At 45.6% G+C, this 25,010-nt stretch overlaps 1 protein-coding gene across 2 annotated transcripts in view; it reads left to right on the top strand.

The window, feature by feature from the left end:
• Positions 1-25,010, top strand: part of HEATR1 (HEAT repeat containing 1) — a 71,598-nt gene that overhangs the window by 25,758 nt on the left and 20,830 nt on the right. For both annotated transcript variants that reach the window (XM_075596397.1, XM_075596398.1), the window contains exons 17-27: positions 1,595-1,780; positions 3,905-4,076; positions 10,975-11,123; positions 13,073-13,265; positions 15,029-15,201; positions 15,732-15,893; positions 16,565-16,807; positions 17,895-18,026; positions 18,758-18,867; positions 20,694-20,837; positions 23,753-23,871. In XM_075596397.1, the coding sequence (XP_075452512.1) occupies positions 1,595-1,780; positions 3,905-4,076; positions 10,975-11,123; positions 13,073-13,265; positions 15,029-15,201; positions 15,732-15,893; positions 16,565-16,807; positions 17,895-18,026; positions 18,758-18,867; positions 20,694-20,837; positions 23,753-23,871 (1,783 nt within the window). The remainder of the gene's footprint in view (positions 1-1,594; positions 1,781-3,904; positions 4,077-10,974; positions 11,124-13,072; positions 13,266-15,028; positions 15,202-15,731; positions 15,894-16,564; positions 16,808-17,894; positions 18,027-18,757; positions 18,868-20,693; positions 20,838-23,752; positions 23,872-25,010) is intronic.

The raw sequence follows: 25,010 nt of genomic DNA, 5'->3' as shown, positions 1-25,010 counted from the left end.
TACTTATCACTTTACTTGCGTGATATCTATACACCCCAAAATGTGATCTGCTCAGCTTTGTATATTGAGTGTCATTGTTTATTTAGTCATTGCATTTTGGTCCTCGTTCATTCTTATGTTTGTGCTCTCTATTTCCCCTTGCGTCACTGCATCTTAGGAACTGCTGCAGCATTCTCTCACGATAATGAACACAGTATAGATTGCATGTCCCCTGCAATTTCCGAGTTTACCATTCAAGCCTACATTTCATTTACATATTTTAAAGATGGCCTCCAGCAGTTTAAAAATGTAACCTGTGTATGTCATACTTAAATACCCAGTGAGGTGTACAGAAATGTACATAATTTGTTTCTTTTTCACTTTTTAGATATTTCTTGACATGCACTCGCACTCACATGCGCACTCACACGCGCACTCACACACACATTCACACATTCACACACACATTCACACACACATTCACACACACATTCACACACACATTCACACACACATTCACACATTCACACACACATTCACACACACATTCACACATTCACACATTCACACACACATTCACACACACATTCACACATTCGCACATTCGCACTCACATTCGCACTCACATTCGCACTCACATTCGCACTCACATTCGCACTCACATTCGCACTCACATTCGCACTCACATTCGCACTCACATTCGCACTCACATTTGCACTCACACTCACATTCACATATTCACACACACATTCACACATTCACACATTCACACACACATTCACACATTCACACACACATTCACACATTCACACACACATTCACACATTCACACACACATTCACACATTCACACACACATTCACACACACATTCACACACACATTCACACACACATTCACACATTCACACACACATTCACACATTCACACACACATTCACACACACATTTACACACTCACACATTCACACACACATTCACACACACATTCACACACACATTCACACACTCACACATTCACACATTCACACTCACACTCACATTCACACTCACACATTCACACTCACACACTCACACATTCACTCTCATACATTCACACATTCACTCTCATACATTCACACATTCACACTCACATTCACACACTCACACTCACACTCACATACACACACACACACACACACACACACACACACACATATTTATATACATACACACGTGTGGATGTCTATCTCTCTATTTATAAAATGTTTTACCAGGAAGTAATACACTGAGAGTTACGTCTCGTTTTCCAGTATGTTCTGGGCATAGTTATGATGACAGATACTGTACATGTTACAAATACCTAGGTACATTAAGTCTCTATCTCTCTCAATATCATTCACACTCTAATGTATATACAAGCTTACATACATTTACTGTATTAGTGACATGGCATAATAAGTGTTGGTATATTTATTTCACGTTCCTTGGCTAAATATTGATAAGTTTGTAGTCTGCCTTCATTACATCTGTTTTAAAACTTCTATTGGATGCAAATGTGAAACATCAACTTGTGTAAATAGCACTGATGTGCGAAGGGGCCAGTATGCAAACTTGTTGTTCCTCTGTACTTGTGAAGGTGGAGGATCTGGTGCAGGTGGCGGAAAAGGAGCCAGACAGCATGAGACAGAAGGTGACCTTCCACGTGCTCGGCCATGCACTGGTCCAGGGATGCTGCTCTCCTCAGGGACATGAGCTACAGGCTGCTCTCCGGGTCTTCCAACTACTTGCGAAAAGACTGAGGAAAATGGAAGCACCAACAGAGGCAAGAACATCTCTCTGGGGTGTACGGTGTACTAAAGCACTGGGGGTGCAGCGATACAGGCTAACAATATAATGAAGTGGGAGGAGTGGTGAAACCAGTCATTTTGAACCGCACGATGTGTGTAGTCACGTGGCTATCCACGGTGATGTTGAACGATCTGAACATTAATATGCACCAGAATTATTGACCAGCACTAAACCTTAGTGCAACTTGGTCTCCAAGTGTATAGTCTCAGCACCATTTGAGCAAAACTGGGGCTAATTGCTGTGTGTACTACATATACGCATAAGCATGTATGTACTGCAAGGGGGCTCAACCTCAGCAGGGGTGCTCAGTAGTCCCTGCTTCAGCACAGGTGGCTCGATCAGAGGCTCCGTCTTTAACTGAGCGTCTAATTGAGCCACCTGTGCTGAAGCAGGGATATCCTGAAAACCTGACTTGGGGGGGGGGGGGGGGGGGGGGGCGGTATATATTTGCTGATACTTTGTTCAGTGGTCTCAAGCTCGGTTCTCAAGGGCTACCAGCAGGCCAGATTTTATGGATATCCCGGCACAGGTGTCTGTCTACGACTGAGCCACTGATTAAGGTGCCTGTGCTGAAGCTGCGATATACATAAAACTGGCCTGTTGGTGGCCCTTGAGGACTGCGTTTGAGACCCCTGCCTTAGTTCTATAAGAGAATACGAAAATGACCGTGATAGGGGGTGTCGCGTACGGAACACCCGTGAGCACGGGACCTGCAAATGGGACAACGGTTAATGCACTTTTCAACTTCACAAAAGTCCCTCAAATGAACAATATCTCTCCTCAATCCGTCCCCATATACCATCTGTCACGAACAGCACACGTGGGCGCGTGACATAGATATGCAACCAGGGTTAATATACACTCTAGCCAACTCGGCTTTCTCCTCCGCAAGGTACTTTCAATTAGTTAATATTAACCCCTTACTGAATTGTAATCATATCTATTTGCTGCCACCACCCAAGAATTATCCAAAATATGTAAATTAATATATCTTACAGGGTCTCAGGTCCCTGTTTATTATAGAAAAAACTATGCATTTAACACACATCTGTTGTAGCAAACTGTGTCCGAAAATGTAAATACTCTCTCCAGAGCATAACTTATAAAAAAATGTTTTAATATATAAAAATACAGTACTTCAGATTACAGAAAATAGAAAATTACAGAACATACAGTTACAATAAATGTGGAACAGTTTATTACAATAACAGGATAAAACAGAAATCCCTATGCAGTACATTACCATGTCATATGTTTTCCCTAGAGAGGTCACTGGCTTAGTTCAAACACTTGGATTCAAGGGTTTGATCCAAAACGCACCTCTGAATTCTGATTTTCATAATACCTTGCTCAGACTAATGTACTATTTTTCCCCCATTGAAACTACATAAACCCACCCCTGTCGTAAATCAACTGCTAGGTTGATGGTTTTACGACAGAGAAAAAAAAAAAACCCCTGCTCTAAAAAGGAGTTTAACATCTTGATTCAATATATAAACACTCTTATCTTCATTTCCCCAATACTTAGACGTGAGTCATATCAATATATTCAGGCGATTTATAACGGACGTAACTAGACTAATTATAACCGGTTTGCTCCTAAATTTGAGTGACAAATGGATATCTGTCCTTGGCACCTCTTACTCCTGTCGTATGTGGTCTCATTGCATGCGACTGATTCTTTGGTGGAATGCTTCCTTAGCCATGCCCTTCAAACCTTGCAGCACCCTCCAGAGAATGCCTCGCAATTACCCCCAAAAGGATCCTGTTTATAAAGATGTCAGGAGCGCCATATTATAATCGCATCTCTGGCAAAACAACTGCCCAGATCTCATCCGCCCTATACAACACATCTTGTACTTTTAGTGGGCCATAAGTGATAACCCACCAATTAACCACATTAACCCGTTCTGAAGCACCAGATTGATTAAAATACATCTAATATTCCCCACCATTTTTATTACAGGGGGTCATAATAATATGATACATGAATAATAACCATTGTAATGTGTGCCATTAAAGTAGTACCCCATAAACGGAACATGTACTGGTGTTTTCTGTCACATTGTCATTCCTTTTCCTGTGTCTGCCTACATAGGAAATCCCAGAGAAGTGGCACCTCGACACTGTGAGCGGGGATCAGCTGCTAGCGGAATACATTGAGAAGCTGAATGCTGGGCACACCGCAGACATGGAAGATGCCGTTCTGCTGACACTGCTGTTGAAAAACCTCATTGGCGTCCTCACCCCTCCGCAATCCTTTGTTAAAGGTGGGCCATTCGGTGGCGTTAGCTCGGCTTCCTCACATCTTACAAACGCGTTTTAAATATGTAGTTGAAGCTTGAAAAAAATTATATAATGCATCGTTACTAGCAGAAAACGGAGAAACAAAATGATGAACAAATAGAAATAAGCAGGCTATAGATAACCAATGGGCAGATGGCACATGGCATATCAATACACGACTCCTGTAAATACCTGTAAATCAAGTAGTCAAAGGAGCAGAAAGATTACTGAAAAGATTACAGATATAGTGTACAATTGCGTATAGATTGTTGATCCGTTAGTATATATAGACATGACAGGTCTGTAGTTTCTGGCAAACTCCCCCCCCTCCTCCCCCAGAAAGCTACAATGTTGTTGTCCGAAGACGTCACACGTTTTCTATTTGCTACTGGAACCAGGTTCACCTAGGGGGACATATTGTTCTCCCAGACAAGTATTACTGTCTGGGAGATTTAAAGTGTGATTTATGGGCAACAAAGAGCCCCCCCCAGAGTCCCCGGAGCAATGCGGTTAACCTCCCCAGTACCCCCTGGATCATATGTAGGTATGTATGTTATGGTGGGTAATTCTCATTTGCTATATCTATATATCTCTATAAAATAAGACTGTTGAAAGAATTGAAGACCCCTACATGAAATTGTATGCGCTGCGTACGTGCGTCCTTCCAAAAAAAAAAGTGTCGAAAGCAAGAAAATCCATGAATGATGGGAAGACTTCCGGGGAAGCTGGAATTCCAGCTGAAATCTTGAAAGAAGATGGGGAAGAAGTGGAAAAAATGATATCTACCAATTGAGCAATGCTATAATTATCCTCATTCCCAAGAAAGGAGACAAGGAAGACTTCAAGAACTACAGACCAATCGGTTTACTTCCAATCACCTTAGAAGATTTTTACAAATGTACTCACTAATTGGCTGCAATCGACCCTGGATTTTGCCCAGTTTAGAGAACAAGCTGGATTTCGCAGTGGATACAACATAATGAACCACATCCTCTGTGCCCCAGGACATACTTGAAAAGGACGAGGGGTAACTCTATGCACTTCTTCCTAGTAAAACATTTTTTTAGATAAATATGTATAAACATCGAAGTCGTACAAAAAGTAATTTCCAGAAGTGATGAATATGATCTACAGCTCATTTTAGGATTAGTAGATTACGAAAAGCTTTCGATTTCAGTCCTACACCTAGATGCACGAAGAAGACAAAATGTTGAAGCATACATTGATATTATAAAGAACATTTCTGAAAATGTCACATCAACCATTCGATTACATGAAGATACAAGCAAGATAGGGATCAGCAAGGGAGTGCGGCAGTGAGAAACTCACCAAAGCTTTTCACAGCAACAGTTAAGAATTGTTCAAAACATTAGATTGGGACTAAAAAGGAATCAAAATCCCCGGTGAATATTTGAGTCACTTACGATTTGCAAATGACATTATTTTCACCACAAATCGAGAAGACCTCCAGCAACAAATTGGAGGACTCACTTAAGCACGCAAGAATGTGGTCCTCCATATGAATATCAACAAGACCAAAGTGCTGTTCAACAAACGTCAAGTCTGCGAAGAATGAAATAAATGGAATAGAACTAGAAGAAGTCGAAGACTTTGCCTATCTTGGCCGGCAAATAATAATGGATGGGGATCTTTTGAAAGAAAACAATAGGAGAATGAAGATGGGATGGAGCGCATTTGGAAGATGAGAAAATATTTCACAGGAACCTTCCACTGTGCCGCCAAAAATGTTTTCGACCAGTGTATTCTGCCCGTGTACCTGGAAGATCATTGGGGAGGCCTTCATCCAGCACTAGAGCGAAAAGGGCTGGAGATGAGATATATATGTATATTCGTGTGCATGAAAGAAAATAAATCCGCAAGAAGTGCTACTTTTAAGAGGACTAATTTCACTGGAAATAGTGCCTTAGATGCCTATTGATTATATGTAATTTACTAGGAGAAATGTAAAATTATTATTTTAAGGATTAACTTGATTTCTTGAGTATTTCTCAAATTTAGCAGATATTTTTAATCTTATTAACATGTTGTTCATTACAACCCACATTTATGCAGGGAGTAAGATGGTAATTCACTTGGCTATTTACACTTTGGCACTTCTTTCATTTGCTGTGAATCTGCTTCCCTCTGCTGGAGTTCTTAGTCCCAGTCATTTGAATGGATCTGATCTCTTCACCAGCTCTGGGAACCAGCTTCACAGCACATTGAATAGAAGCCTTAAAGCTGTAGTTTTTTTTTTTTTTTTAAATTTATTTTTATACTTCAATAGTTTCATGTGCGCAATCTCTAATTACCTAAAGAACTGTATAGCTGCAGGTCAATTCGTTCTCCATGTATTGATCGGCGAAATTTGGTGACATAATTAGTGAAGGGATCTGTTTTTCTTCTGCTTCTGTCTTTCAGTGGAAGCTCATGAATATTCATGAGCACTCCTGCACTGACATGTGCTAGAGGGAGGGCAGGGCTGACAAAGGGGTGTGCCAGGGCTTGTGACAGGACATGAAGGGGCAGTGCCTTAGCAAATGGCTGTTAAAATAGAATACAAGAAAATTGGTCTTTCAAAGTTGTTTTTTTAAAAACAGAAAATGCTAAAAGTATTTTTTCTTACTAAAGAACTGATTTATTAAAAAAAACACGCATGCAGGATATTGGCTGAACTGCAGCTTTAATGTTAAACTATTTCAACCTCTGTGACTCAAAAAACAAAGAGGACTTGATGCTGATATGGGGTTTCTAACACGCTATCAGATTTTGTTTTTGTAATGTTTCTCCCTGCGCCTCTGTTAATTTGACAATTCTACCTCTTCTCTCACCCTGCTGCACACCCCCCTCCCTTCATCCGGCTGATGGAAGCTTAGCCCTATTTCTCACTTTCTTTCATCCATTTATTGCCCTCTCTGTTTAGTTACTATTCCCTCTGCAATTCCTTCTCTACCTCATCTGCCTTAGATTATCTTGATTTTGACATCTGTGTTAAACTCCTGGGATGTCTGTAAATCAGTATTGCTGACCTGAGGAAGGGAGAACTCTTGAAAGCTTATCTTATACTGTAGTATCTGTTGTCAGTCCAAAAAAAAAAAAAAGAGAAGGTATCACCTAATACTGGGGGGGGGGGGGGGGGGGCGGGGTTTACAGAGGCCCCACGCGCTTCCCGAAGGCACTTAAATTAAGTTCTGGGGGACAAGCAGGGCCTCTGTAAACAATACTTACCTTGATTCAGCCGGCATCTGGAGACGCGCCGCTGGGAATCAAGGTGAGGAGGAGGGAGGGGGGCGCACGGAGAGGAGGACATCCGGCAGGGGGGCGCAGGGAAAAAAGTTTGCGCCCCCCTGACCCAATACTCAAGTTCTCATTTACACTGCGCGATAGTGCCAACACAGCTGTTTTTTTATTTAATTCATGTCTTGACTTTAAGAATATATATCTACTAGCTGAGAGACCCGGCGTTGCCCGTGAGTTAAATTTCCTGCTAGGAGGGGGGGAGGGCAGTGGACAGGAGGGGGAGACGGACAGTGGACAGGAGGGGGGGGGGACAGTGGACAGGAGGGGGGGGGGACAGTGGACAGGAGGGACGGACAGTGGACAGGAGGGACGGACAGGAGGGACGGACAGTGGACAGGAGGGACGGACAGTGGACAGGAGGGACGGACAGTGGACAGGAGGGACGGACAGTGGACAGGAGGGACGGACAGTGGACAGGAGGGACGGACAGTGGACAGGAGGGACGGACAGTGGACAGGAGGGACGGACAGTGGACAGGAGGGACGGACAGTGGACAGGAGGGACGGACAGTGGACAGGAGGGACGGACAGTGGACAGGAGGGACGGACAGTGGACAGGAGGGACGGACAGTGGACAGGAGGGACGGACGGACAGTGGACAGGAGGCACGGACGGACAGTGGACAGGAGGCACGGACGGACAGTGGACAGGAGGCACGGACGGACAGTGGACAGGAGGCACGGACGGACAGTGGACAGGAGGCACGGACGGACAGTGGACAGGAGGCACGGACGGACAGTGGACAGGAGGGACGGACGGACAGTGGACAGGAGGGACGGACGGACAGTGCACAGGAGGGACGGGGACAGTGGACAGGAGGGGGGGGGGGGGACAGTGGACAGGACAGGCACCCGGCGTTGGCCGGGCTTAAAATTTCCGGCTCCCTCCTCTCCACTCCCCCCCCCCCCCCCCCCATGCGCAGCTCCGGTTCCCACACTACAGTGTCCCACACACGCACAGTGTCACAGACACACACACACACACAGTAACACGCACACACACACACACCACACACACACACACACACACACACACACACACACACACACACACACACACACACACACACACACACACACACACTGTCTCACACACACACAGTGTCCCACACACAGTGTCACAGACACACACACACACAGTAACACACGCACACACATGCACACACGCACACACACACACACACACACACACACACACACACACACACACACACACACACACACACACAGTAAAACACACACACACAGTGGACAGGAGGAGGGGGGGGTGACGTCATAGAGGCACCAATCTGATTGGCCAGAGGCTGTGAACCAATCAGATTCGCCGCATCTAGCACCAGACATATAAGAATCAGTTTTATATTTTATATATATATATATGTATATATATATATATATACACATATACATATATATACACTAGCTGAGAGACCCGGCGTTGCCCGTGAGTTACATTTCCCGCTAGGAGGGGGGGACGGACAGTGGACAGGATGAGGGGGACGGACAGTGGACAGGAGGGGGACGGACAGTGGACAGGAGGGGGACGGGCAGTGGACAGGACAGGCACCCGGCATTGGCCAGGCTTAAAATTTCCAGCTCCCTCCTCTCCACTCCCCCTGTCTGTTTCTCCGCTCCCCCCTCTCTCTCCGCTCCTCCCCCCCCCTCCCATGCGCAGCTCCGGTCCCCACCCTACAGTGTCACACACACACACACAGTGTCACACACACACACACAGTGGACAGGATGAGGGGGGGGTAGGGAGAGTGGAACGTCCGGTGATCCGAACAGGTGGCTCCCCACCTCCCGCCAGCCGTGACTGCGCGCCACCACTGCACCCCCCCCCCCCGCGCCCATCTCCTTCCCCACGCGGGCAAGCAAGGGAGCGCCGTGGGGAAGGGGACTGCGGGTGGGGGGAGGGGGGATTGTTGTCGCGCTCACCTCGGTTGGGAGCGTGGGGGGAGGAGCCTGAGGTTGGCGGCTGGGGCAGGAGGGCCGCGCCGTGCTTCCCCTCCGTCCGGGAGCCAGTTGGGAGCGAGGGGGGAGGAGCCTGAAGTTGGCGGCTGGGGCAGGAGGGCCGCGCTGTGCTTCCCCTCCGGGAGCCGGTTGGGAGCGAGGGGGGAGGAGCCTGAAGTTGGCGGCTGGGGGCAGGAGGGCGAGTGTGATGGGGGGCTGATGGGGGGGGGGGGAGAGGAGAGTGTGTGTGTGTGTGTGTGTGTGTGTGTGTCTCTGCGGGTGAGGAGAAGAGAGTGGCAGTTGGGTGACGTCATAGAGGCACCAATCTGATTGGCCAGAGGCTGAGGACCAATAAGATTCGCCACATCTAGCACCAGATATATATATATATATATATATTTTGCTGTTTGTGGAAAACAGTGACATCATTACATTGACGGTCACGTGGGCGCTGACGGAGTCTGTTTGCAGTCCCCACTACTGGGAGAGTTGTGTGAGCGCTGAGCACACAGCTACACACACTGGGCACTAACCACACTGCCGTTCTCTACAGCTGCAAAGCATCAGGTCGTATTGTTCCTGTTTAGACGTGCCTATATTGTACTGCCTCTGTATTCCAGTTAACAACTACTGTATACATGCGTTTGTCATCTATTATAGATGTATGCTTTACTTGCTGGGTTCTAACTAAGGCATTTTACTACCAGTATAGGATTGATTTATATATATATACCTTTGGTGTGTTAGCAGTGCAATTTACACAGTGTGTTCAATACCTCTTCTTATGGTAATTTACCCATTGACACTGACCAATTCTGCATTATTGTCAGGTGAGGCTATTTTGCAGGGTTAACTTTATTCTGACCTTTCCTCATATAGATACTCTGAGGTTATCATATAATATATAGGTCTAGTTAACCCCTGTCATCACCTTACTACTCCCGGCATGCCCATGAGGGGATCTTTTTAGGTAATAGTTTGTGCTTTAGGTGTAATTTTATGCATTTCGTCGTGTTTTATTTTGTATTAAAGTTGTCATTACAGTTTGTCTTGCCACAGATTAGCTTAGTGGTTCTTTGTCCTGCTGGTCTATGTACTATGTAAATATTATTGGTACCAGTCTATTAAACTGGCACTTTCAGTTATATACTAGACTTGGGTATGAGTGCAATTAAGAGGGACTTTTAGTGACCTCTCTTGATCACTTCATGTGTTCTTTTTGTTTGTGGAAAAGTATGTTTTAACCAGTGGTTCAAAAAGTCTGGGGTCTGATTTAAAGCTATAATGCTGAATTTAGCTATTTGAAACATTATTTTCAAAAGAAGTATACAATATTTGTGCTTCGGAGAGAGAAGCTACCTAAAATGCGGCTATTTTGTGGGGGGGAAATTAGTGAAACTGGAAGTGTGTAAATAAGATCAGGAAAATGGTGTAATTCTGGGGTTGTAAATCACAATTCGTGGTACTCTGGGACAGTAACTAAATAGTAGTTCTCCATACCCCTGCTTATGATCACACATTGATCCCCGGTTTCAACATATGTGTATCTAGAGTAGGTGGGTCAGAAAGCAGTGCTGCGAATGTGCGGTCCCCAACACTTCTTGCTCCCCCTTGATGTGCTCCTCATGCAGATGACATGTGGTGGAATCCTGAGAGTATGGACACTGTGAGCCGGAACTACCTGCAGCTCCTCATCGGCCTGTTTGATATCATCGTTTGGGGCGCCAGCGAGGGAGCGTACACCGCCAACTTCAGAGCTTTAATGGGGTTCATAATCAAGGTATGCAAGATGCTGATGGCATATTTAAAAAAAATAAAATTTGTATCTCAGAAATACATGAATGGGGGAGTTCGCCACTCATTAAACTTTGACTGTGTTAAAGATTGGGAAATGTAATATAGAAGCCAAATCGTGGCTGGTACTCCATTTAGTACACCAAAACATATGGTCATTCAGCCATTCACTGTTTGCTTGTGGCATGATAAAACGATCTAAGAATGCCTATGTTTAGGGAGACTTGGGAGGAAATTTGGCTAGCAGCCTCGGGAACGTCCTTATGCACCATTACGAAGGAGAATATTTATAAAATTCTCTACCACTGGTACCTCACCCCAGCGAGGTTGAACCAGATATACCCCCTGGCGTCAGATTTATGTTGGAGAGGCTGCGGTCATAGAGGGGACATGGCCCACATCTGGTGGACCTGTCCGGAAATTGTAAAGTACTGGACTAAGGTTCAAAATTTGATAAAAGAGGTCATAGACCTAGAATTACCTATAGAACCGCTGACCTTCCTACTTGCTAGGCCAATACCAGGTATTGCCCGGACAACTGGGAAATTAATCTCCCATATTCTAACTGCGGCCAGATGTGAGATAGCGGCCTCCTGGAAGAGACAAGCCACACCATCCAAAAAATCTATTAAAAAAAGGGTCAGTGAAGTAATGACAATGGAGAAGTTGACGGCAATGCTGAGGCAAAAGCTTATCGCCTTTGATAAGATATGGGAACCCTGGTGGCTTCTCAACAGATGAAGGCCCTGGTAGACAGAAAGCTAGTATTAGTGCAAATCAGTCTCATCCGAACCCCTAGGCTGGTCCAGTAGGTCCAAGGGTCACAAGGATAGGGTCCCCAGGATGTGAAGTTCCCCCCCCTCCTTCTCCCCCCCCTTACCCACCCCCCCCCCCCCTCCGACCCTTCTGTCCTCTCTCTTCGAGGACCTCCCTTTCAGGGACAACCAAGGTGGTCCCTTCTTTACCCCAGAAAAAGTTAAAACGTTTACGTATTAGGCGATGTAATGAACCTGTAAATCACCTGTTGTACCAATGCCTAATAAAACTATTTGGAAAAAAAAAGAATGCCTATGTTTAGGCAACTTTTAGTTGCATCAAAATGGCCCCTGTAAATAAGTTTTATACCAGTGGGTACACACGCGGTCCAGAGAATATTCCTCTCTTGCATTCACATGCTGCAGATGCTGCATGTGGGCGGAGCACACATTGTTGGGAATTAGAACGTCTTTCTTTGGTTCTTATTGTTCAAATCTTCATTCATTATATCGGACATAATGGTACACGGCAACATACCTAGTATTCCAAATGGTCCTCAAGCCATAAAGGGAATTGGCTCCTGTCTAATCAACTGAAACTCTATTCCCCAGTTCCTTTTATTGAGTTTTTGAGAACAAGACCCCCTTGTTCTTTTCATTTTATTATTATTCCTCCATACAACATATGCTGTAAGTCCTGCCTACATTTTTGACATAATAAAAAAAAAAATATATATACGTACATATGAAAACATGAAATCAGGAAGAAAAAGTATTATTTCTTTTGAGGGGAAATTGCATACATTTTTAACTATATTCCTGAGTAAGGTGTAAAAGAAGAGTTGCCGTTTTAATAAGATAGATATGGATCAAAATGGATTGAGTAAAAACGTATTAATGTGCAGTTATCAGAATGTGTTTTTTTTAAAAAAAAAATTAACAGATTTTTACATCTAAATCGGTCATGAATATAATAAATTAATGACTCTTAAACGTGCGGGCCTGGGAAATATGTTTTGTAATAAAACATTACCAGAAGGGCGTTCTGAAATGCTATATGTTTTCTGTTATCGCTCATGCTTTTGTGATCTGAAAATGGGATTGCACTTTTAACATCATTGTTGCTTCAATGTCAGACGATTCTCTGCTAACTACATTTGTCTTGTTTTTATTTTGCAAGGAGCACCTTAAGGACCCTATGAATCTCTTCAGCTTCCTCTCAGTCCTGTGGACGTATAGCTGCAATCTCTCGAATCCCTTGGGCTGCACAGTGAACGCTATGCTGCAGACCCGGGCACTCTACATTGGCCACACATTGCTTGCATCCCAAGCTCTTCAGAAAAAGAAGCAGCTGGCTTCAGCCTCTTCTCCAGGTACTTGGAGTAAATAGTATCCGCCCCCCTCCACCGCCCCTATATTTGGAGTCGGGCTCAGACACTCTATTTAAAAGTCTCAATTAAAGATACCTTCTTAGGGGAAGCTTTACACGGTATTTATTTAGATAGTGACACTATTACAAGTCTGTCAGCTACTTCGGATGACCTTGGTTACTGTTATTACCCTCTGTTGCGCCCAGTGTATTTATGTGCCATCACCTGTACTCCTCCATGTCCTTACTCCTCCCTCCTTACTACTCGTCACTCCTCCACCTCCTCCTCTGCTGCAAGCCCAGTCCACTGGGACGGTGTCAGAATTTGCCTCCCAGTTGGCGTTTGGCGGAGTGCTTTGCTCGGTGTCCCCCAGCATGGATTCTTTTAAACTCCCCTCCCTGATTTCGTGCACTTTATTTTATAGTGCACTATGACCTGGTTTATTTGATATATTTGTTTCTCTTGTTTTTCTTTTTGCTCGTTGGATAACACCAACGAGTAAGGCCCGGGCCATGGTGCCTTCGCCTGCGCTGAGGCGTGCGGGTGCTTTCCCTGGCCATGGTCGACGTGCCGTGGGGGGGCGCTCCTAGGGGTGTCACGGAGCTGGTTCGCCCTCAATGGGCGAACCGCTCACGTGACCTGCGTGTCGCGCCAAGAAATCAGTTGATTTCTTGCGCATCGCGCGTCCCCTCCTGCCTCCACCCGCGTGCGCCCGCACGGTCTATGGTGCGACCAATGCTTTAAGGCAATCTGATCGCGCCCCATGTGGACGCCTCAGTGCGGTCTCCCACGCCATGGACTCAGCCTAAGTTTGTTCCTCTGATTGGCTGGCTTCGCCGGCCAAACAGTTTGAAACCGGTAGAAAATAGGCTGCAACAGTGCTTTTGAAGGGACTGTATAACGTGGCAACATTTTGTTTTTTTTGTAAAAACAACTCGCCTGTTTAATTGGCTTCCTTGGAACGTCATCCTTAAAATAACGCTCTAACTCCAGTTGTTTCTTGTGGAAAAAGGAATATGTGTCACTTCGGAACAATGGATTGAAGCTCATCAGCTACTTATGTTGATCTGTTTGACTAATGATGCAGAATTACTTTGGAAACAAAGGAATAGAACTAAGCTAAGAACTTTGATATGTTATGTAAAGATTGCAAAACCCCTTCAGAACTTTTGTTTACCATAGAAAGGTTAAGTTAAAACAAAAAAAATTATTTAAAAAAAAAAAAAAAAACTTTTTATTTTATTTTAAACAAGGTAGCAATTAGCTACGTTTAAACTATTAAATATGCCAGTGTCCTTTCGTGAACTTGTCTCAGACAGGATTGCCACCGTTCAATTCTTGTCGCCCTCTGTTATATATAAATAAGGATTTTAACCAGTTAGTGTTAGGACCTGCGATATTATGGTCATGCCTTGAAAGTGGCTCGCAGGCTTATACGCTTTGGCCAAAGGGTTAACTAAACGACCCTTTTTTCAAGAGATATATAGGTATTTCACTGTGTATTTTTGTCACATTGGATGTTTCTCTGGACTTCTTTGTTTCACCCTGTTATAACAATGTTCTTACACTCACTCATAGCATCCCTTCTACCACATAGAATGTAAAGACTCGCCCATATTCTCATTTCTGTGGCACCCATTGCTCCCTCTAATTAATAAAAACTGAGATAAACGTCACAATAATAATTTCCGATCTTTCTTTCGTAATCGCAGTACAGTTAGTCCCGTTGATAACTTCCTGACTCCTCTTCTTTTGCCCTCCTGTAGTGGTGGCATGTTTGCTGATCAACTTGACCAGTCCTGTCCGAGAAGTGCGCAGAGCAGCCATTACTTGCTTGCAGACTCTCAGCAAGGTGAAGGACTCCCCGTTCTTCCCTGTCGTACAGAGCCTGGTGCAGAAAACGGAAGAGATTGTAGCAGACTCGACCTATGTGATTCAGGTATTCATGCATGCAGCCTTCACCTTCCAGGATAATTGCATGGTTACAGCTGGACTACCACGGAGCTGTGGGCCTCCCATTAGTCCCGTAGAAATGAGAGCCTGAGCAAGGAAACACTTATCATACGTCTAAATCCAGAATAACCGTTGATGCATTGAGGACTGTTCAGAGATCAAACTGATGTGTGCTAATCCAATTTATATACATGTGGGCAAATTCACAAGGAGTGCGCGGGACTTTTTGCATTGGCTTTAACCCTTTTCCTGCCAGGACTGGCTACACATTGTTTCCATTTGGCATAAAAATCCAATAGCTAGAAACTAAACGTTATTTGGTAAGCTCATGCATGGCTAATAGCCACCCTTCTTGTTTTCAAATTGAAGCCATTGTTAATGTTGTTTTGAAGATGCTTGCGCTGAGCCAAATTTACTTACGGATTTTACTTGTAACAAAACAAAAGAAGACTGTTGTGTGTCCCTCTGTTTGTTCTGTGGAGATACTGCCATTGCTGCCTTGTTTCAACTCTGCAGGCATTAGGGAGCGTGTTTGAGGAGCTGCAGATGCCAGGTGAACACAAGTCCTCTCAGCTTTCAAGTGCTCTGGAGCAGCTGCTGACACTTCTGCAGACACCCAGCTGTCCATCCTACGTCAGCAAGATCCTGATGAAAGCTCTTCAAGATGTCAATGGCGAGGTCTGTTGAACAATCCTTGTGTACAAAAGCTGGTTTTCCTGCAATTCCCTAACAATGCTGTTTTGGGGCTGATATTACTATGCAGTCACTGCGCCTGTATCTTCCTCCAACCCCCATTAAATCTTCAGTGACATTACCAAGCATACATTTGTCCCACATGGATTTTAGCAGCTGATGTAGTATGTGGTGTAAGTGAAAGCATAATGTTACTGTGACAGTTTTCTTGTTTTTATTAATATACTACGCTATACGCTATTTGAATCCTTAAATGTATTGAGCGCCATATTTACTAGGAAGTGCTACTCCATAACACATCTTTCTTGTCGGAAGACACGTTACAGCCCATTCATTTGTAAGGGGCTAGTTTATTAGGCCCTGTTGAAAGGTATCTTCTAGAGTAGCACTGCTTATTAAATATGGCCGAAGTCAGTTCTGAGTAGGGTCTATCTAGCACTTTATAGATCAGTAGCATTTAACCTTTTCTCCCAATATTCCCCATATCTCATATCCGTAACTAGTGCGCCATTGTATCCGTAATTAAAAAAAAAGTATGTATATTTATGTATTTTAGTACATTGTAAACTCTTTACTGTAATGAGAAGGACAATTCGGTGCATAGAAAGCCGGCAGAGAGATGAACGACATGTTTAGCCTTAGTTTGTCTCTTTCAGGCTCTTCTTGTTCAGATGTTGCCCGTTTTGGAGAGACTGCTGGAGAAAGTTTCATCTACTACCAGCCACGTCCTGCAGGATGAAGCTCTTCTTCTCCATCTCCTCCTGGGCAAGTTCAACGAGCACTCTGCAGGTCTCTTGGCCAAGGACCCCCGAAGTCTGGATGTCTTTGTGAGCGCTTTGCAAACCACACAGACGCTTTATCCGGGGCTGCCCTCCTTCCAGATCACTGCACTTGGACAAGTAAGTTCTTTGTGTAATGTTTTAGGAGCAGGCTGCCTGGAATGTGGGTGAATCATGCAAAGATAGCAAGGTTACATATTGGAGTTAACTAATGGGGGATAACGGAGTATAATTGGGACATTTTTAGCAGCAATTCACACTAATAACAAAAATAGTTTTTCCAGTTTTTTGTTGACATTTTGAAATTGAAACTGATGCGTTTGTTTTGTATTTTTTGTGTTCCTGAGATGCTGAAAAACAGGATCCCGGGGTTTCATATAAATGGTCAACAGGGTTTTCCGTACTAATTCCAAAAGCTAAATAGAAAATAAAATTATAACTAGAGCTACTTCACAAGGTATTAACTAAAAAAAAAAAAAAAAAAGACGTGTTTTGTATTAGACTCTGCTTCAAGGCATATATATTACATTTAGAGACACCTTGATAAAGTTTCTTTAGAGCAGGGGAGCGCAAACTTTTTAAGCTGCGCCCCCCTGCCAGGCCTCCCCCGGTCTCGCGCCCCCTCTCCTACCTTCCACAGTCATCAAATGATGCTCCGGGGTCGCGTCACGTGACCCGCGGCGTTATTTGCCGCCTGTCACGTCACATGACCCCGCGGCGTCATTTGACGCTGCATCGCCATGGAGACGCTTCTGAAACAAGGTAAGTGTCCTTGTCGTAGAGGCCTCGCGCGATCCCAAGGCATTACATGTAATGCCTGGGGGAAGAGCGAGGGGCTCTGCAACGGCCCGCGCCCCGCCAGACAAAACTCCCACCCCCCCTGGGGGGGCGCCCCCCCAGTTTGCGCACCGCTGCTTTAGAGGACCAAACTTTTCAAAGCCTCCTAAATTTGAGAGTTCCCATTTTGTTTCTTCTATGTTTACATTAAAAAAAACAAATACTATATTCACTTTTTTTTTAGTTTTCTTTGTTTAAAAATACTTTGCCTCAGTGGGGTGAGGTCAGGATTTGACACGTTCGGTTCATATTTAGTGCAATCTGCATTTAAAATGTATGAGATCTTCAGTAAATCAATACCTGTCTAAATCTAGTAGCAGCGACATCCTGCAGAGTGGCACGTAACCTCTGACTCTATGCCTGTCCTTAGATAACCAAGGCTTTCTTTGCTGCTGTGGAAGATGGCCGTGTTCAGCAGAAGCTGCTGGGCGTGCTCTTTGATTTGCTGTTAAACTGCAAAAATCCGGTCTGTGCCCAGTCAGTCGGCAGCGCATTTAAAGCGGTAAGTCCGCAGCCTTCACAATTGCATGCTTCTGTCCGTGCCATTCATCATGTAGATAAACCGTTCTAAGATCTCCGAATGTTTGGAGGTGATCATTACTGCAGATCTTCGCATTGTACTGTAGGTCTGTCCAGAGGTGCTATTATGCACATACCTTCTGCATGTGCATTTTCTAGTGAGCACTGAATCCCTTGTCAAAAGCATAGTGATTACCAATTCCAACAATTCATTTTATTTTCCAGCTTCCCAGTAGACTTCTTTTATATAAATGCTGCTGTTGATTAATGCGTATAATTTACTTTGTATCTTTAGTACTTTGAAATTGAATGTTAAGGATTTGCTAAATCCTGTAGATGAGCTGCTGGGGGCTTTGATGACCAAACTCCCGCACTAGTGTTTTTGCCTTTGCAGCAACGTGTTATAATCGCTAAATCAAAAGTTAGCAGGTCCGCATTTCCATGAATATAATCGCGCTGTGATATAAAGCGTCACTCGGCATGTGTGGCAAATTGGTTCTGCTAATAAATCAAATACATAAGAAAAAACAGCAGTTTGTCCTCGTTTGGTTGCTCGCAATACCTTCTTCCCTTTTTAAACCCTAGTGTGCCACAGGTCTTTCCAGTTGATTAGTCATGGTCAGGTGGACATTCCACCACAAAAGTGACTGGGCCTAAAGTCCGTATATCACAGGTTTTGTCAGTATCCAGCATCTTGCACTTTCTTCCCTGCAGATTTCAGTCAACGCAGAGCACATTAGTGCAGAACTGGAGCCCCCAGGAAGAGACAAAAGCGTGTCCACTGTCCGACAAACGAGGCGGCAGAAGATGCAGCAGGAGCAAAGGTACTATAGGGTGTCCAAAGCTTCTGTCTTGGTGACTGTGATGAGCTTGTTCACTCAAGAATGAGGACCAAGGGAAACGTTCAGTTGCTTGGCTCTTAAGTCATTCTGTCTATAGCTTTATTAGACATAGTTGGACAAACCTGTATTCTTTATGGGTGCATGTGAAACCCTCAACTTTTAACTCCCTAATATTCCTTGGATACTCTAAAAAAAAAAAAAAAAAAAAGGTATTAGAAAATGTATATTATACAAATATTCAGGGGAACTCTTGCCATCGGAGTGCTCAAATTAATTTCACTATGCATTTTATCAATTCATCACAATTACATGTCTTACTGGATTGAAAAGGCAGGCTTGAGAAATTAGGCGTTTCAGTTTAAGGAACAAAAGGCACAGCACTGCCCACAAAAACAGGAGGCGGCTCACGTATAGAAAAATAAAAAGTTTTTTTAATGGATCATTGAGGCCCCCTAGATAAGCATAACGCACCTACGCATTTTGGGTCGTACGCCCTTTGCCCAGGTGGCGTTTCAGTTTATGCTACCTCTGTTCTCCCTTTTATTATAGTCCCATTTTAAAAATTAAAAAAAAAAAACAAGCAATTTGAATTATTCTTTGTTGACCAGCGTTCCTATATAATTTGTTTTAGAGTGGTCATATCCTTTATAGTTAAGTAGATAACTTTTTCCCTGCCTGCAGTGTTTTTCTAATTGGTTTATTTCCTGACTTTTGGTAAAGAAATCGAACATGAATAAAGGTGAGATGTTGATAACGTTTCGGCACCGGCCCATTGACGAGCAAAACCTATTTTAGTATTTTCCCTATTTTTATGCTGGGGAAAGTTTGAGCGCTTTATAGTATAAACATACAGACAAAATTGAAAATGCAGGGTTTTGATAGGACAATACATAGAACTAAATCCCAGCTCCAAAGATCTCGCAGTGTAAGTGGGACAACAAAAAAGAGACAAAGATGCCCAAAACTACTTCCAATGTGACCGAAATACACAGTGCAATACCGATATATTCTCTTGAAAAAAGGGTCATTAGTTTAACCCTTTGGCCAAAGCATCTTAAGCCTGCTGCCACACCCAAGGCATGACCGTAGCAGGGCCTAACACTCCCCGAGTTACAATTCTAACTGGCAAAGTGAAACTGACCGGCCAACTTGGAAAGCGGGGAGGGGCAAAGTGGGGGTCAAAGTGTAAGTGGGAGACATGCAGAGCCAATGGGAGTAAATACAAGTGTAAGAGGCATCTTGGTGCACAGCAGAGAGGGCCCTTTGCAACTATCCGGCTCATAAAAATGCTTCCTCTAAACCGTGTTTTTCTATGAAGGAAAATAGTGGACAGTGATTGGTTTTACCGCAGTAGGGAAGTTTCCAGTAATGCTGGGCTGTGGAGACCAGTGGAATAGAAAGGAGACAGCTTGCAAAAGGTTAGCCAGGAGTGTTACAGTGGGTTATTGCCAAGATGTATGAAGAGGGGTTACTCGGGTTTCTGTCGCACATCGTCCAGAATATAGTGAGGGACTTGCATAGTTCTAGATGGGAAATCTACGTTTATTATAATAGCTGGAACAAAACATGACATAATGTTGCAATCAATTATTTTTATTTTTGCACCTTTACTGCTTGAGTACTTGAGATATTCCAGGATTCAGAAAGGATGCCTGTGTTTAAAAGATGCACAATATTTTGTTAAATCGAGCCACTCCATTATTCACGGCGCTTACACCTGGCGCGTACCTTGCTAGTTGGAGCTCTGTGTTCCAAACGCTCTTCTGAGATGTGCCCTTTACTATGGGTTTTCTGTTGCATCTCCCTAGGAAACCCCAGGTTCCTGACAGCACACAGGAAGAACGATGTGTTAACTGGCCGAGAACCACACTTATACTGGAGCTGCTGCAGCACAAGAAGAAGCTCAAACAGCCACAGCTCTTGGTGCCTTCGCTCTTTTACCTACTGTCTAGGTATTTTATATGTGCCAAATACAGCTAAACCCCGTTATAACGCGCCTCGTTATACCGCGATTCGGTTATAACGCGGTTTTCCCGTGGCTCCCGTTTTAAAAAAAAAAAAAAAAAAAAAAAATTTAATTTTTTTATTTTTTACATTTTTTTTTGCACACTGCACACACTGCACACACTCACTGCACACACACTGCTCATTGCTCACACTGCACACACTGCACACACACTGCTCATTGCTCACACTGACACACTGCACACACACTGCACACTGCACACACACTGCTCATTGCTCACACTGCACACACTGACACACTGCACACACACTGCACACACACTGCACACTGCACACACACACTGCACACACACTGCACATTGCTCACACTGACACACTGCACACACTGCACTGCACACACTGCACTGCACACTGCACACACACTGCACACTGCACACACACTGCTCATTGCTCACACTGCACACACTGACACACTGCACACACACTGCACACTGCACACACACTGCTCATTGCTCACACTGCACACACACTGCTCATTGCTGACACTGCACACACTGCACACACACTGCTCATTGGACACACTGCACACACACTGCACACTGCACACACACTGCACACTGCACACACACTGCTCATTGCTCACACTGCACACACTGACACACTGCACACACACTGCACACACACTGCTCATTGGACACACTGCACACACACTGCACACTGCACACACACTGCTCATTGGACACACTGCACACACACTGCACACTGCACACACACTGCTCATTGCTCACACTGCTCATTGCTCACACTGCACACACTGACACACTGCACACACACTGCACACAATTATTATATAGAAATAAACAGACAACTGCACTTTAACAGATGTACAGTATTTTGCCTGTACAACGTCTTGTGACTTTTGTTTCACAAAGTTAAGGGGGTGGGAAGTCATTGTGCTGTGGGGGTTGGGGGGGTGGCGGGGCCCTGCGCTGCGGCTACGGCGGGCCCTGTACTGCGGCGGGGGGGGGGTTAGCGGTCTGTGTGTGTGAGTGCGAGTGCCTGTCTGTGTGTGTGTGTGTGTGAGTGTGTGAGTGCCTGCATGTGTGTGCGCGCGTGTGTGTGTATGAGTGCGTGAGTGCCTGTGTGTGTGTGTGTATGTGTGTATGTATGAGTGCTCCAGCCCGAGTCCGTGGAGGGAGGGGGGGGGAGAGTAGCGGGTCCCTCCTGCAGCCAGTGGAGGGAGTGGGGGGAGAGTAGCAGCTCCCTCCTGCAGTCCGGGGAGGGGGGGAGAGTAGCAGCTCCCTCCTGCAGTCCGGGGAGGGGGGGGAGAGTAGCAGCTCCCTCCTGCAGCCCGTGGAGGGAGGGGGGGGGAGAGTAGCGGGTCCCTCCGCTCAAGCCACGCCCCCCCTCGCTGTCAAACCTCCCACCTCCCGCTCCGGCTCTTACACTTACTTACACACACACTCAGACACTTACACACACTCACACACACTTACACACACTTAGACACTCACAGACACTCACAGACACTCACGCACACTCACGCACACTCACGCACACCCACGCACACTTACGCACACTTACGCACACTCACACACACTTACAGACACTCACACACACTCACACACACTCACACACACTTACAGACACTCACACACACTCACACACACTCACACACACTTACAGACACACACACACTCACACACACTTACGCACACTCACGCACACTCACACACACCCACTCACACTTACACACACTCACAGACACTCGCACACACTCACACACACTCACACACACTCACAGACACTCACACACACTCACACACACTTAGACACTCACACACACTCACACACACTTACACACACTCACACACTTACAGACACTCACACACACTCACACACACTTACAGACACTCACACACACTCACACACTTACAGACACTCACACACACTCACACACACTTACAGACACTCACAGACACTCACACACACTTACACACACTTACACACACACTCAGACACTTACACACACTCACAGACACTTACACACACTCACACCCACATACACACACCCATATACACACACACACTTTCTCTCCCATATATACATACACACACACACTCTCTCACTCTACACAGACGGGGGGTGGGGTCGGAGCAGAGGAAAGGCCGCGACCAGCACCACCACCCGCTCCCCCCCCTCCTCCCGCGCAGGCAGCGGGAGCACCGAGGACAGCGGTGGGGAGAAGAAACCCCCCGCTACCACCTCCATGCAGGCAGCAGGATCTGAGGTAAGCGGCGACCTGAGGGACATCCCCGCTCCCATCTCCTGCCCCGCGGCCTGTCCCGCGGTGACAGGGGGAAGCGGGGACAGGAGGGACATCCCCGCTCCCATCTCCTGCCCCGCGGGCTGTCCCGCGGTGACAGGGGGAAGCGGGGACAGGAGGGACATCCCCGCTCCCATCTCCTGCCCCGCGGCCTGTCCCGCGGTGACAGGGGGAAGCGGGGACAGGAGGGACATCCCCGCTCCCATCTCCTGCCCCGCGGCCTGTCCCGCGGTGACAGGGGGAAGCGGGGACAGGAGGGACATCCCCGCTCCCATCTCCTGCCCCGCGGGCTGTCCCGCGGTGACAGGGGGAAGCGGGGAGCGGAGGGACATGCCCGCTCCCATCTCCTGTCCCGCGGGATGAATATGCGCTAAAGCGCGGCGGCCATTTTTTTTCCGCGACCCCGTTAGTAACGCGGTGGTCTCGGGGTGGACCCCGAGACCCGCGTTATAACGGGGTTTAGCTGTATATATAATGAAGATTGTTTAGCATGTCATCGTTATTGGTGGAGGTGAACAACTTTTAACAGGTTTCACCCAAGATTTACCTTTCGTTTGGCCCTCTGGATGTTCCAGATGTCTTGAGCCTTCGACTCCTGAACAGGTCAATTTGGAATACATCAAGCAGCTCATCCTCGGCTTTCTGCTCAACATCTGTGAAAAGATTTCTTTGGAAGATGACAAGAATCCCAAAGGTATGTCCAAGTGAGACCTTAGTTTTTCATGTCTGATGTAACCATTTTGCAGGATGTGATATTGAGCCTCTTCGTGTTGGGAATACCCTTGTTGTATAGCGGTTCAAAAGACTCTTGGTTCTAGATTGGGTCTGAAGTCCACTTTTGCCAGGATCCAATGGAGGCTCCAGGAGCAGCTTTCCCTCTCTGTGCACCATGAATACTTTATAGCAGTGGTGGTCAACCTTTTTTTTTTGTTTTTTTTTTTTTGTTTGGGAGCCCTATAATTATATTGAGAATTTCTGCGGAACCCCAACCCTCTCAAATAGCGTGTCTGAGATCAGATGCATTGTAAGGAACCCCAACCCTCTCTAATAGCGCGTCTGAGATCAGATGCATTGTAAGGAACCCCAACCCTCTCTAATAGCGCGTCTGAGATCAGATGCATTGTAAGGAACCCCAACCCTCTCTAATAGCGCGTCTGAGATCAGATGCATTGTAAGGAACCCCAACCCTCTCTAATAGCGTGTCTGAGATCAGATGCATTGTAAGGAACTCCAACCCTCTCTAATAGCGCGTCTGAGATCAGATGCATTGTAAGGAACCCCAACCCTCTCTAATAGTGCGTCTGAGATCAGATGCATTGTAAGGAACCCCAACCCTCTCTAATAGCGCGCCTGAGATCAGATGCATTGTAAGGAACCCCAACCCTCTCTAATAGCGCGCCTGAGATCAGATGCATTGTAAGGAACCCCAACCCTCTCTAATAGCGCGCCTGAGATCAGATGCATTGTAAGGAACCCCAACCCTCTCTAATAGCGCGCCTGAGATCAGATGCATTGTAAGGAACCCCAACCCTCTCTAATAGCGCGTCTGAGATCAGATGCATTGTAAGGAACCCCAACCCTCTCTAATAGCGCGTCTGAGATCAGATGCATTGTAAGGAACCCCAACACTCTCTAATAGTGCGTCTGAGATCAGATGCATTGTAAGGAACCCCAACCCTCTCTAATAGCGCGCCTGAGATCAGATGCATTGTAAGGAACCCCAACCCTCTCTAATAGCGCGCCTGAGATCAGATGCATTGTAAGGGAACCCCAACCCTCTCTAATAGCGCGCCTGAGATCAGATGCATTTTAAGGAACCCCAACCCTCTCTAA

Source organism: Ascaphus truei, chromosome 4 (assembly GCF_040206685.1).
Source record: "Ascaphus truei isolate aAscTru1 chromosome 4, aAscTru1.hap1, whole genome shotgun sequence".
Taxonomy (NCBI): domain Eukaryota; kingdom Metazoa; phylum Chordata; class Amphibia; order Anura; family Ascaphidae; genus Ascaphus; species Ascaphus truei.
The sequence above is the reverse complement of the archived record's forward strand: the minus strand, read 5'-3'. Positions and strand labels throughout refer to the sequence as shown.